This window comes from Mesoplodon densirostris, chromosome 18 (assembly GCF_025265405.1).
Source record: "Mesoplodon densirostris isolate mMesDen1 chromosome 18, mMesDen1 primary haplotype, whole genome shotgun sequence".
In the NCBI taxonomy this organism is placed as follows: Eukaryota; Metazoa; Chordata; class Mammalia; order Artiodactyla; family Ziphiidae; genus Mesoplodon; species Mesoplodon densirostris.
In genome coordinates, this window is record NC_082678.1 from 40279500 (window position 1) to 40294830 (window position 15331).

General features: G+C 42.4%; 1 protein-coding gene across 3 annotated transcripts in view; it reads right to left on the reverse strand.

Annotated features, from left to right (window-relative positions):
* Window positions 1–7281: 7281 nt before the first annotated feature.
* Window positions 7282–15331, reverse strand: part of MAP2K4 (mitogen-activated protein kinase kinase 4) — a 105688-nt gene continuing 97638 nt past the window's right edge. For 2 of the 3 annotated variants that reach the window (XM_060082085.1, XM_060082086.1), the window contains 2 exons: window positions 11152–11197; window positions 7282–9956 (listed from right to left, as the gene is read on the reverse strand). In XM_060082085.1, the coding sequence (XP_059938068.1) occupies window positions 9843–9956; window positions 11152–11197 (160 nt within the window). In that variant the 3' untranslated portion in view covers window positions 7282–9842. Of the gene's footprint in view, window positions 9957–11151; window positions 11198–15046; window positions 15129–15331 lie in introns of those variants that run through there. The other variant, XR_009530409.1, reaches the window with a different exon arrangement.

The following is a 15331-nucleotide window of genomic DNA, read 5'->3' on the forward strand; positions in this document are numbered from 1 at the left end:
ACTCTTACCTCCCACCATAAGTGATGATTACATGAAATAGGTCAAAAACCATTTGACCTATATAAAAGTTAAAACCAGGGGCTTCCCTGGTGGCGCAGTGGTTGAGAGTCCGCCTGCCAATGCAGGGGATACGGGTTCATGCCCCGGTCCGGGAGGATCCCACATGCCGCGGAGCGGCTGGGCCCGTGAGCCATGGCCGCTGAGCCTGCGCGTCCAGAGCCTGTGCTCCGCAACGGGAGAGGCCACAACAGTGAGAGGCCTGCATACCACACACACACACACACACACAAAAAAAAAGGTTAAAACCATAAAACTCTTAGGGGAAATAAAAAGGATGTGGAGAAATTGAAATTCTCATACATCACCAGTGGGGGTGTGAAATGGTGCAGCCGTTTTGGAAGACAGTCTGGCAGTTTCTCAAATGATTACACAGAGTTTGCCATATGACCCAGCAAATCCACTTGTAGGTATATGCATAAGAGAAATAGAAAATACATCCACACAAAAACTTACAGCAGCACTACTCATAACAGCCGAAAGGCAGAAACAACACAAACGTTCAGCAAATGAGTGGATAAACAAAATGTGGTAGACACGTACAGTGGACTGTTATTCAGACATAAAGAGAAATAAAATACTGATACTGTGCTACTTGGATGAACTTGGATAAACCCTGAAAATATGCTAAGAAGCCAGTCATAAAAGTCCACATGTTATGTGATTCCACTCCAGAGTAGGGAATCCCCATAGAGACCTAAAAGTAGATTAGCAGTTGTTTAGGGCTGAGGCAGGGAGGGAGTTTGTTGGGGGTCATAGCTCAAGGGTAGCAGTGTTTTTGTGGTGGTGAAAATGTTCTAAAATTGACTGCGGTGATGGTTGCACATATCTGTGAATATACTAAAACTCACTGAATTGTACACTTTAAATGGATAAACAAAATGTGGTAGACTAGGGCTTCCCTGGTGGCGCAGTGGTTGAGAGTCCGCCTGCCGATGCAGGGGACACGGGTTCGTGCCCCGATCCCGGAAGATCCCACATGCCGCGGAGCGGCTGGGCCCGCGAGCCATGGCCGCGGAGCCTGTGTGTCCGGAGCCTGTGCTCCGCAACGGGAGAGGCCACAGCAGTGAGAGGCCCGCGTACAGCAGAAAAAAAAAAAAAAAATGTGGTAGACTCATAAATGGAATATTATTTAGCCATAAAGAGGAGTGAAGTACTGATTCCTCTTTGTATGGTATGAGAATTAGAGCTCAATAGAGCTTTTTAAAAAAATGTATATAGAGGTGGAAAGGTCAAGAACAGGCAAGACACCTGTTAAAAAAGAAGAGCAAGAGGGGATATCAGATATCAGGGTTTATGATGGAGCTGTAGTAAAGACAATGTGGTATTGGTGAGGGAGGGACAAAGTGACCAATGGGAAAAAATTGAAAGCCTAAAATCCCATGCATGTTTGAAGCTTTTTTATATGATAATGATAGAATGTCTGATCAGTATGGAAGGAAATGATTGTTTAATAAATGCAGCTGAAAAAAATGATTATCACATGGAAAAGTTGAAATTATATTTCCACCTCACACCATTTACAAAAATCAATTCCAAATGGAATTTATGCTTTGATTTATTTAAAAATCAATAAATAAAGCATAAATAACCTAATGAGAAACTGAGCAGAAACATGAATGAGGACAACTATCTGGCTAATAAGTGTGTATATAGGCATATCATCATTAGTGATTAGGGAAAGTCATATCAAGGTCACAGTAGGATACCCTTTAAACTTCTTCAATTGGAAAAAAATTAAGTCTGAAATACCAAATGTTGGGAAAGACGTAAATTAGTGCAATTACTTGGAAAACAGTTTGGTATTGTCTCTTAAAGTTGAACATTCAATGCATGGTTTCTGATCCCACAATTTGACTCAAGCACCCAAAGGAAATTTTGTCACTTGTGAAGCAGGACACATGGACAAGAATATTCATAGTGGTACTGTTCACTCTAGAAAAATCTGGAAATACCCAAAATGCCCATGAATGGGAGAATAATCCATTTTTAATGCAATGGAATATTATACAGCAATTAAAATGCAATATGGATGTAATAGGGTATTAAGAGGAAAAATCCTACAATAGTATAGACAGCATGACTTTTCGATAAAATATAAGACCTAAACTCAAAAATATGCTTGATCTATCTATCTACCTACCTACCTACCTACCTACCTATGGAAGGAAAGAAGGAAGGCAGGAAGGGAGGAAGGGAGGGAGGGAGGGAGGGAGGGAGGGAGGGAAGGAGGAAAAAAGATAAAATAGAGAGGGAAGCAAGTGAATGACCACCACGGGGATTCAGGAGGAGGATTAATTACCTTGTGTCAGGAAAAGCAGGGAAATGTGATAATAAGTAAACTGTGTGGTTAGATACAGGTTATTGTTAAGAGTTATAACTTATATTTTCACAAGTGTTCATTATATTCCTATTGGTTAATAACCAATCATCTAAATAAAAGTGAGGGGGGAAATAATCACTAGCTAGGCAACTATATGCCCAGATAAAACTCGTGTTTTTATTGCTAAAAGGAAGGAAAGGAAAATAGATTCTGGGTGGGTGGGGTGGGGGAAGAAGGAAGACGTCTCCACGCCCCACTCACTTTATTACTTCAATCTCTACATTGCTCAATTAGAGAAGTTTTATTGGATCATTTTCACTTCTTCTTAATAGACTTAATAGTCTCTTATTCCTGGGCTCATATTTTCAAGCTTCCCACTTGATTTCTTTAACATATTAAACATTTATTTTATATTCTTCATCTGATAAGTCCCTGTTACTGCTTGTGGTCTCTGCTGGTTCTCATTCAGCATCTTGTTTGTGTCTTTGTATTTTTGACTGTGAGCTATTCATTTTCCTTTGAGCCTTACGTGTGGTAATCCTTCCTTTGAACCTGAGTTGAAGGAGAGTTCCTCCAAAGATGATTTTGATTTGCTTCTGCGAATCACCTGGGGACGATACTAACCTAGGTCTGTTTAAACTCTCTGCTTGGGTTTTTTGGACCACAGAGGTAGTGTGAATTCAAACCATGAACCCACATGGAAGTTGACTTGTGGTTATGGATGCTTGGAGATCTTTAAAATTTTCCTGCGTCCAGTGCCAAGACGAAGGCAAGTATGTTTCCATTCCAACTTCCACCACTTGGCAGACTTCTTTGTCCACTTTATACTTTGTACATAGCCCTTTGAAGTCCCAGCCTTCCTGGAGGATTTCCTAGTAGATATCCCACATGCAGCAGGCACCACACCTTACTTCCTAAGCCCTGAACCCTGCATAATTTTAAACACAAAAGTTCAAGGTTACCAAGGTTCAACAGAAACTCTCAGCATCAGACTCACCTGTCAGCACTTGGTTAGACAACTTTCAAAAGGCCCTCACGTCTTCAGGAACAAAAGTTGCTCAGAGCAAGTTCTTAACACTTTTTTCTGTCCTCAACTGAAGCAACTCTTCATGCTTTGAGAATGGATTTACTTTCTAGAAACAGAAGAAAGCAGGTTGGGATAAAGAGCTCCTGCTTCTTCTCTTTATGGGGGTGCCTCAGACATTCCTTACTTTTGTGCCAACTGGGGAAAGCATTTTAAAATACGTAATTTTATTTTGTAATTACCAGTGTAGTTACTCCAGTTAGGAGTACTGTTAATGGTATTTAAGCTGTCAGAAACAGACATCACTAGTACATGTTAATGACAGTTGACTACTTCTGTTCACACAGGACCTAAGACTGGGCTGCTAACGATTGACTGTGTGGTGCGCCAACTACAGTCCACGTTCACTTCCTTGCTTTTAGCAGAAATATGCCGTAGACGTGTAAATCCAATTCACTTTGCGCTGTTCTAGGAAAAAATCATCTAGGTTCAACAGGATGAAATGCTATCTTCAGGTGTGAAAAAATCAGGCTTACATGTCCTTTTTAACTGAAAAGCACTATAATTTAGGACGGCCACCCTGACTATACCATTGGGCCACGAAGATGACTGACCTCAAATAACTCACAAACGAGTAAAGAAAGAGACAACTAACGAAACATGATTAAATGCTGCACAGAGATTTTTTTTTTTTTTAAAGTGATTAGAGCTCAGAGGACAGAATTGGGAAAGGCTTCCCAGAGGGTGTGACATTTAACCCAGGTCTTAAAGAATAAGCAGGTGCTTTCAGAAGACAAGTGAAGGGAAGAATTACAAATGGAAGGGACAAGCTTAGGCACCAAGAAGGCCTAACAGAGCAGAGTAGGTTCGGTAAACAGTGAAAGGTTGTGAATGGCACCCAGATTCTGTACAGAAACCTTAATCACTCAAGCCGGAAAACAACTTTCTTCCAGGCTCCCACCCCACCCCTTTCTTCCCCTCATCAGGAGCCAGTCAGCTAATTCCGCCCCAAGCTGTCGCTTAAATCCTCTCCTGTCCATTCCACTACTTCACCTCCCCCAACTTTTGCCTAGAATATTCCAAGTTTCTTAATTGGTCTTAGATGTCCCCACTTCCATTCCAGCGTACATAGTCACTGACATGATTTTTCCAAAGTACAAAACACATCAAACCACTTGCTTGCTTAAAATCTCATCTGGTTCTCCAGCACTTATGAGATAAAGTCCTTCCTTGCTTGGCATGATGTACAATTCCCTGTATGATTATGACTTAAGCGACTTACCTATTTAAGACTGGTACCCTGTAAGATTGAGGAAACAATACCCTTTTGACCTCAAAGAGTTGTCTTCATATTAAATCAGTAAGTGCTATGAAAAACTAGAAGTCCTATCTCACAGTTCTTCAGCAAAATGTGTATAGAGAAATTTCACATGCAGATAGAAATTTGACTCATTACACATTATGATGACTCAGTTTTGACTTTACGCTATGCTATTCATGGATTGACAATTTTAAAGAGCAGAATCACATTTTACATTTAAGAAATATAAATACACTTTGGCATATCATCAGAAAAAAATTTGTTATTGCGGATATTGAATTATTAACCCATATGATGATTTCAAGGTTTGAGATGACAATTCCTGGATATTCATTTACCTGAAAGATGGAGAAGACCAAACAGTACATCACTTTAGTCTGTAGTAAATCCCCAGAAGATAATGGAAGCTGATGTTTCACAGACTATAGACATTCCTTACACTACATGGTCTCATACCAACTTTCCAGGACACCTGTCTTACAGTGGACCCTCAGAAGGAAGCCATCCATTGCTGATTGGATTTTCCCTCAAACCCGTTAACAAGGTATTTAAGGGAGCCAACAAGGTCAAGACCAACGGTTTTTAGGTTCTTTACCCCTTGCATCTCAAGTAACAAGCACAGATGCTGTGGATGTGACTGGAGCATACAGCTCTGGCTAAGAGCTGGGGACACAAAGCACCTCTGCACCTCTAAGACGGGCAGCCAGCATCTGGGCACTTTCAAGACTTCATGCATCCCTAATCTCCTCCTGCAGCTAAGACAGATGGATGGAATCAAGAAGTGAAAGGGAGGGCTTCCCTGGTGGCGCAGTGGATGAGAATCCGCCTGCCGATGCAGGGGATACGGGTTCGTGCCCCGGTCTGGGAAGATCCCACATGCCGTGGGGCGGCTGAGCCTGAGCGTCCAGAGCCTGTGCTCTGCAACAGGAGAGGCCACAATAGTGAGAGGCCCGCGTACCGAAAAAGAAAAAAAAGAAAAAAAAAAAAAGTGAAAGGGCATTTTAATACTAAAGGAGCCACCTCAAGGCCTTTTCCTGCCTCAGTGACTGCAACATTACGTCATCACGTTGATGGGGACCTCAAGGCTTCTACACTGAATTCTCAGATGTTGCGCTGAAGAATTAGGACCTAGAGTTCTCTGGTTGGTTCTAAGTAACTACCTTCTACACAGCTGCCTTCACAGGGGTCACTAAGCCCCAGTGTGGCCCCAGAACCTCGGGCTTCAAGACAGCAAAGCAGGCCTTGGTAAGGCTTTTGAGTGGAGTTATCCGCATAGTTCAACCTCCCGGCACTCAGCTCAACACGTTCTTGATGGCCGTGTTTTTTTGTTGTTTTTTGCCGTACGCGGGCCTCTCACTGTTGTGGCCTCTCCCGTTGCGGAGCACAGGCTCCGGACGCGCAGGCTCAGCGGCCATGGCCCACGGGCCCAGCCGCTCCGCGGCACGTGGGATCCTCCCAGACCGGGGCACGAACCCGCGTCCCCTGCATTGGCAGGCGGACTCTCAACCACTGCGCCACCAGGGAAGCCCGATGGCCGTGTTTTAATTAATGTAATTTCTTACGGTAAGTGTTGGATGTGAATCTCAGCTCTCCCCCCCTCCCCGTTATCAGAGCCAGAACTTCACTTCTCTGAGCCTTGTTTTTTTTCTAATCTCTAAAAAGGGCCTCTACCACCTGACTCCAGAAGGCTACAGTCAGGATAAGCTGAGGTTAGCAAACATAGGTAGTGTCCACGAAGCACGGAGTACACAGTTCACCTACGACACTCTGTCTTGCGCACAGCTGGTGCTCAGCTGGGATCTGGAAACTCCACAGGGTCTCCGTTTCCCAGCAGATAAGGCTCAGCCAGAGGGGCCAGGATGCCTCTGGCCACACCCTTCCTTGGACAATGCTCGATACCTACCACACCTGCTTCTGTAATGGTGTCTCTGCCTCCAAGATCAGGTTAGCAGCAGGCACAGGAAAAGGGAAAGGTGCTGGATTAGTTAGTCTACGTTCAATGAGTCAGGATGTCCTCAATGAGCGACAGGTAGGAGCACAACAGGTCAGCCCTGGGGCTGGAGCTCCAGGGTCTTCTCTGTGGTAGTTCCCAGGCCTCTATGGCTTTTTGCTCATTTCCACTGTCCTCCATCCATAAACCTCCCAGGTCTGACCTCGGCAGGGCTTTGACCCAACAATCTCCCTCCTACCTCCTCCTCTCTCGAGTAGCCGTGAATGAATGCATGAGCTGACACCTGATGCCTGCCCAGCAGCCACAGGACTGGGAGCAGAAAGCAGGGCTGGCAGCCAGATGTCGGGCCGAGACAGGCCGCGTTCTTACAGGCTGTCTCTCCACCATGACACGGCACCCTCCTCCTTCAGCAGTAATAAATGCTGGGTCAGGCCAGGGCAACTAACAAAGAAACAAATCTGAACTGACCCCATCATCACGCCCGCTCAAACAGAAAGCAAAGATTTTTTCCAAGAAGAATAAGCAGAGAAACAGCAACCAGAAGAAGGGGGGACAAAAAGAAAGAAGCCATACACACTTCCAGAAGAAGAGAATTTTCCCCAATGTGAAATGCACAGATAATTTAATGGAATTGACTTGATTTTCCCCTCTCAGGGTCTGACTTCAGAAAATCAAATTACAAAGTCATCATCACATCCTAGATTTATTACAACTGACCTGCAGGCAAAAGGATAGAACTATTACATAAACACTTCGATTCCATGTATATATCTTAAATAGAGGAAGAATTCAAACAAGAATACAGGATAAAATATTCCAAAGCTCCAAGAAGCAGTTATGTTACTGAGCTCCATTTTTACAGACAAATAAGGCAATATCCCTGCACATTAGCTTTTTGATAATTTTTATACATTTTTCTATGGTACAAGAGAAAAATAACCAGAGCTCACAATGTACAGTTCTTATACTATTTTCACAGTTTGTGAACACTATACACCCTTTTGTTTTAATAAAGATACATTGTAATAAACTCCTTGCCCTTAAGTTTATAGTTTATAATAATCTATGATTAATACACTAAAATTGCCTTTTTATGTGGTCATCCACACAACAGAACGGTCAGATTAGCTCCTGGACAGTCAGAATTGCTTCTATCTCCATTGGTATATGGCAAAGTGACCCTATGCTGAGCCAGACAGAAGGCTGACAGCAGAGATGCAGATTCCTCTGGAGTCCCCGGGAACGGTGGAGGATGATGGCTTGGTGTGGTCAGAGGCAGACACTGCAGGGCCTCCTGTAGAGCACTGGGAAGCCTGGGCTTCAGGTGCCATGGGGGAGAAAACAGGAAAACCAGGCAAGTGGACCAAAGCGATAAACCATGGGTGAATTCTGAAATTTACAGGGATGTAACTGTAAACAGCACCATTCTCCCTTTATTGTTGAGAAGTGTTTGTGACCGTCACCTGGGAGGAGACACAGCAACACCTACCACCAGTTGGTTCCGTCGCAGCCCCATCTGCGTCTCAGACCACGGCAGCTTTCTACTCCAGTGTGCGTGAGCCACTCACGGTGCTGCCTGATCGACTGTCACACAAACGCTCGGGGCCAGGGAGGCCAGAGTGAAACCACGGAGATCCGGCCCATGGCTAATGGAGGAAGGACAGCAGAAGATGGCAGATTTAAATGGCCTCTTAGAACTATTCTGGGGTTCTTCGGGGTTTTTTTTGGTTTTTGTGTTTTTGTAGACTCCCAATTCCAAGAAATGGTGGTGATCTGCTAGAGATTCTCGCAGGTGATGATCTCACCTAAGAGACTGCCGTTTCCCATCCTCCTCTGGTCAAGCGGTATCTCTAGAAAAGATGCTCCTTCATCACCTACCACATCAGCTGGGCCCCACGCTTCTCAGCCTTTTAAACGGTAGAGCATGTGAGAGACTGGGGGCTAAAAATCCTTGGTAAGGAACATCCTTGGTAATTATAAATGTTTCTGATATAGGAGAAAAAGGCGAAATATTGGATTAAGCAAAAGTCACACAGTGGCAATAGACCACACAGGTGGGTAAAGAGATGCAGAAGCTGAAGACCTGGGCCAGTGATGTCGAACAACTGAGATTTGGTCTTTTGCTGCCTAGAAGAAATCTTTATCTAATCAGTCAAGGCACATTGCTACCAGCTACTTCTCCCTGTTAGTGAGTTACGATGGCTAAAGTATCAGGCTTGGGACCAAGGGGAAATATATAGCTGCTACAAGTTGTTCCAGATAAGATTCTAGGATTAAAAACATCTGTAAACTTTGCCCTCCATACTTTTTTCTTCTTCCAGTCCAGGTGGTCTGTGGCAGGTGGAACATCCAGTTGGCAGCACACCGAATTCTGAGAATGAAAATTCTTAGGATCAGCACCTTCTCTGACAAGTGGCAGACTCCTGAGTCTCCCCCGTGAAGAGCAGAGGACTGGGGAAGGAGAAAAGAACACGTTCTGTCCTGTCTCAATCTTTTAACGTTCACCTCTCTGAACGCAATGTGGTTTTTGGTAAAGATAAATTCCCTCTGATTTAACATGATATCTCAAACAGGGAAGGAATTTGGCTAAGTACATCCATCCCCAGACATCGACGGTGGCTGTAAAGCAACAGAATGTCACATCAGTAAATCTATTGCACTTGGTGAAGACAGTAAATCCCTCCTCCGTCTCCCAGCTCCAGAAGGCAATGTGTCTCGTTGGCTGTGCCCGCTCTTCTCACTCCAGCCCGAGTCTGTGTTCAGACACAGCGCATCCATCACCGCATCCTTCCAGTATTTGGAAGTCTAACAAAACACCATTCCAGTAGCTGCGTCTCCAGGTTTCGAGTCTAGAAATGAATTTAAGATGTGATCTAATCACGGTCAACAAACTGATCATACTAACTTCCACATTTCATGAATACGTCCATCACGAAAGAGCAGGATGAGGTCTCTCTGACCGGCACTAAACACTGTGTGATCGCTCAGGTATTACAGGGATGCACGTTCTAGGTGACGAGAGTATACAGACATGATGGAAACGAACACCAATCTTATTGCACATGGTGTCTGGGCGAGCAATAAAAACACTGTGGTACGGGATGAAGATTCTTTACGTCTTGCTTCCTCTCAGCCCTTTTGCCTAGAGTCTGACGTAGCAGCAATGTCAGTCGACATACATGGGAGAGCTGGGAGTAGCTGGCATTTGATCCAGGATTTTACAAACATAGCATGCGACCTCGACAGCGCGCTCTTCATACATCAAAATAAAGGGATGTTTCTGCAAGAATATTGAAAAACAGAAAAAGAAAAGAAAAGTGATCAATATTCGCATCAGAGCTCACACGGAACTTTTCCCAGTTTCGACACAGCACAGAACTGCAGGCTCCGGCCAGGTCGAGCTGTAAATGACTGTAGCAAGGCAAGCACAGTCTGCACTCCACGCAGACGTGTTAATGGGTGTGAGCCGCTGAGATGCGATGCAGGGTGTCAGGCTCTGGAGGAACCGCCCTGGCTGTGAGGTCTGCAAGCTTATCTGTGTACCAGGACAGTACGTTCCTCAGCACAAAGCATAGCTGGAGCCTCCGCCGCCATCTGAGAGCCAAGAAGAACTGCATGAATCCCGGTCGCTATTCCTCGTGGGACACAGGCATAAACTCCAACCTCCCGTATCTCCCCACATGTAGCAGAAGGACCTTACAAAAAGGTTTCAGTTTCGACCCTTCTGACCCCCACTCCAAAAGAGGCACAATGGAAACTTCTCCCCTGAGCTTGTGCGCTGTGCTCTCCAAAGCCTATGGCTCTGTATCTGCCTTGCAAACTCACTTTTTCGTCCTCCACCCCCAGTGATATTTTTCTTTCATAGCTTTGCTAAGTACACTGACCAAATACGTTGAGTCAGTGCTGGGGTTGACTGGAGTTCTACCTAACATCCTTGGAGAACCAGAAGCTAGTGTGACAAGTGGGTCTTTTCCTAAAATATTCCCACATTATTACGTCACAGGACTTTCTTCACTGCCAAGACCAAGGCCAGATCCGGTAGACTGCTTAAAAAGTCCGAGTTCCACGGAAGGGTGAGAACTTTCAAAGAAATGAGAATTGGCCATAGGATGTCAGTTTGTGTGAGAGCTTTTAATAAAGGCAGGATAAGCACAGTAAATTCCTATGGCCGTGTTACACACACAGACCACGCGGTGGAAACGGCTCCTCAGAGTGAATGTTCAAACTCCTTCGGGTAGCTTTAATAACATGTAAAGGCCAAAGTTTTCCATGAGAATCTAGCTAGTAAATTAGTAGGAAAACTAGACCTACAAATTTTCTCTTTCCAAATCTCTTTGCTTTAAAACATTCTTTAACAACACTCATTAAGGTCAAGCAGTCTATGACAGAGAGGCCGGCTGCTTGCTTAGTGAACCAGCATGCCGGAGGATTCAGGAGTGAGGAGATATCTCCAGTTCCCAAAGTCTCAGACTCACCAGAAGTTCTTTATACTTTGGCCTTTTGGATTCATCCTTGGTAAGGCTAAAATAACACAAAAATTAACATCGTTAAAATGGACACACAGCTACCCAAGTACTTTTATTTTCACAAACAAAGTATTACAATCAAATAAGTAGGTTTTTTTCCCTTCAGATACAAAGTCACAAAGCAGACAACCTGCCAAACATAAAAAACACACAAAAAATTAGGCAATCTACAATCTAAGGATTTATCCTTAAGATATTCAATGTAGGAGCATTAGTGAAAAATTAGAAACAAGTTAACTGGTGAAAATTGGATAAATCATGGCATAGCTACATGTTAGAATACTATGTAGTTAAATGTATGAATGCATGTATAAGTATAAAATTGTAAGTGTATATGTCTGTATGCCTGTGTGTTTCTAAATATATACACATATATACAGACACTACCCTAAGAGAAACTTGTAATCCAGCAAGTCTGGGAGATAAACTACATATGAATTTTATAAACTTATCCTTAGAACTAAAACATTTTTGCACTCTGTATCTTAATCCTGTGTTCTTTGTTCCAAAAGTTTACAGTAGTACAACTTCACTAACGACTATACTGATATATTAAAAACCTCTGCCCTCCTGACATTTTCCCCTTGAATTCTACCTTGTCTAATTAATGTTGCCAGAAGTGCTTTCATTTTGTTTGTATTTTCCTGATCTATCTTGGACCGTACCTTAATCACCACTCTCCTCCAACCTCAATTACATTCATTTTTTTAGTATCAGACGTGAATCTGGGCAATAGAGGTCCCCTATATCTAAACTCAGTGCTGTTCTTCACAACTGCACCTTCTGTAGTGGACGCCTCACTGTGCTACACAGATGCTAAGTAAGAAGGACTTACTCCTCCACTGCCGGGAGGGCTGCCAGCAGGCAGCCCTCGGTTGTGGCTTCTAAGGGATGGCATCAGTTGAAGAGAGCCACCCTGGCTTTCTGGCGCCAGCCTGTATCTAATGACTGATCCACAAAGGGGCATAAAAATCCAAGACCCTCTTCCCGTACGAGTCAACCTTGGAGGGCCAGCCCAGCTTCACAGCTTCCTACAGGGCTGGTGGAGGCTTTGGCTGAGGCTGCACTGCAGCCCAACTCCCCTTTCTGCCTAGCCCTGCTTTCCCTCCCTTTGCTGTTTGTTGACCCAAAGATCACTACCTACCACTTAACCAACTTCCTGTACACTTATTACTGTCCCCAAAGCCTGCTTTCCAGGGAACCAACCTGCAACACCCTTTTGCTGGGCTTACTTTTCTTCTTGGTCAAATATATCTTTTCAAAACCACCTATGAATGGTAAACTCTCAGGCTTTCCCTTCCTGGAAAAAAAAAATCTATACTTCCTCCTTATTTTGAATGATAATTGAGTGCCCATGTATAAAACTTCAGGATGAGGTTGACAATTATTTTTCCTCAGCACTCTGGAGCTATGACTCTACTGTTTTCTGGCAACTAGTGCTGCTGATGACGAGTCTGCTGTCAGTCTGATTCATTCATTCTTGCAGGTACTCTAAGTTCTCCTCCGGCCAACTCTTACTTTATCATTGTTCTGCAATTTTGCTTCAGTGAATTTTCGTATAAATTTACCTTTATTTATCCTACGTGATACAAACTTTAACTGAAATCTGAGCACCTAACCTAGATCAATTCTCAAATCTTTTCCACTATGATATCCTTAAATATTGTTTCTCCACTTTCAGATTTGTTTTTCATTTCCATTATATACATCTTAGAATTACTCATTCTCTTCTCACTGATTTTTAACTATTTTCTTTCATACATATTATTAGTCTACATCATGCTGGGGAAACCCTTCAAGTCCATCTTCCAGTTCCCCAACTCTGTCTTCAAGTGTTTCCATCACATCTGTTGTATCTTTGTATCGATAGCTATGTTTTTTCATTTCCAAGCCTTCTAATTAATTAGTTTTCATATCCAACTGTTTCATTTCTGTTTACTTCTTCCTCAGTTTTAATGAAACTTATACCTTTACTTCCTTGGGCATCTTAAATATACTTATTTTAAGTGTATTTTAGACTATTCCATAATCTCATCTCCATTAAAAGCAGCTTTATGTTCTAGTCTGTTGCTTTTCTTTCTTTTTATTTTAAATTAATTTTTATTGGAGTATAGTTGCTTTATAATGTTGTGTTAGTTTCTACTGTACAGCAAAGTGAATCAGCTATATGTATATATTTATCCCCTCTTTTTTGGATTTCCTTCCCATTTAGGTCACCACAGAGCACTGGGTAGAGTTCCTTGAGCTATATGGTAGGTTTTCATTTGTTGCTTTTCTTAGCATTAGACTTCATGTTTCTTGATCATTTTTTCATTATTACCCTCTCTTCCCATGAAAGTTAAATACTGCATATCTGCTACAAACCATTATACTATGCAAGATTTTCTGGCTCTCCTGAACAAATTTTTGTCCCTTGGGGGTGACAGCACTCCATTAAGAACGCACGTTCTAAACAGTTTTCAACAAGAAGTAATGATTGGATAGACATGCATCATAAAAAAATACAGCTGTGACAAAAAGAAGGAAAATGGCTTGGAACAAGGTGGTATTGGATTATGAGGAAACCAAATAGGAATCCGAATGATCCAGGTTAGATAACAGAAAATGCTCAGGGACAGTAGAAGGGAGAATGGACAAATGTGGAGAGCTGATATGAGCATATCACAAAAACAGATAATACTTCAACTGTAAGACCTTAATGATCTGGAATGAGATGGAACTACATACCTACTCAGGGAAAACAACGTGAGATTCAAGTCTATAACCATTATTTATGGGAGAGAATTTGCACCACGGGATACAGAAATAAAAAGTAAATATAAATATAAAAATATATATACATATATATATATATATAAAACAAAACCAATAGAGAGATCAGGAATTAAGAAGAAAGCAATCCTAGTGGAGTGTTCCCAGGTGATTATTTTAGATATTATGCTCATGACTCACACAGATTCTTTTAACCAAGTATTTCATTAAAGTGGAATATATAAAATGATCACATTTTGCAATTATATACTGTATATATGTGTGCAAACTGGTAAAAGTAGATTGTTTTTTAAAAGGAAAAAGCAGCCAATTTGAGTCATCCTTATGGCCCTCTTCTATCTAAAAATCTTGAGGTATTCTTCTCCCCTCTGAAAACCAACACAAAAGTAGAATTTGGTTAGAGAAGATGAAAGGGACTTGAAAACTGGAATCAAACAAATGTTTTCTACATATTCAAAAAGAGGGCAATGCTAGACCGTGAAACATTAAGTCTTAGTCTTATAGGACCTAAAAGAGTAGAGAGAAAACAGCATTCCTGGAAAGAAAAAAATTAAGAAAAAGAAAAGCATTTTCAAGAATGAAAAGAAGAATATACAAAATGCTCTGGCTTTTTGCTCATAAATATATCTTACTTTTAAATCATGTTGGATAAACAGAATAATTATCAAAAATATTCAAATGATAACAAAACAGGTTTTATTTAAAATTTAGATAACAAGGCACGACTGTCCTGTTGCCATATCAGTGTATATTTATTCTTACATGCTACAAACACATACACACCTGTAAAAAGGGGAGTGAACAATATCAGGCGTGGGGTTCCTAGAATAAGGAACCTTATTGGAATAAGGTTCCTTGGGATAAGGTCTCTGTGAGCCAGTATATGGTTCTACCGACTGAGCTTTGGGCCTGACACTACTACATACACCCAGCTGGGTTACGTGTCAGGTCAGAGCAGAGAGCCACCCCTGAAAGTCTGATCTGGCAGGATCTTAACTTAGTAAAAGCTTCCAAGTGATTCTGGTACAATTTCATTGTTAGAACCACATCAGAATAAGATGATCAGTCTCACCTAGGCTGTATTTCTTGTACAAGGTACTAGAAATCTGGAGGCAGCAGCTTCTCCACCACCCACATCTGTTTTTCATCAGTACCTGAGTAGCAGAATAAGAGAGTGATGCCTCTCCAGGCTAGCTGGAGCCTTCCATGTAGCCATGCGATCCAGAGTCCCAGCTGAGAAGACAGAGCGATATGAAGAAGGCTCCCCTTCCCCAGTATAAAGTACCAATGTTGCTAAGATTAAGTAATTACCTCACTGTCCTCTCACCGTATATCTCTGAGCATTCATAAATCAAAT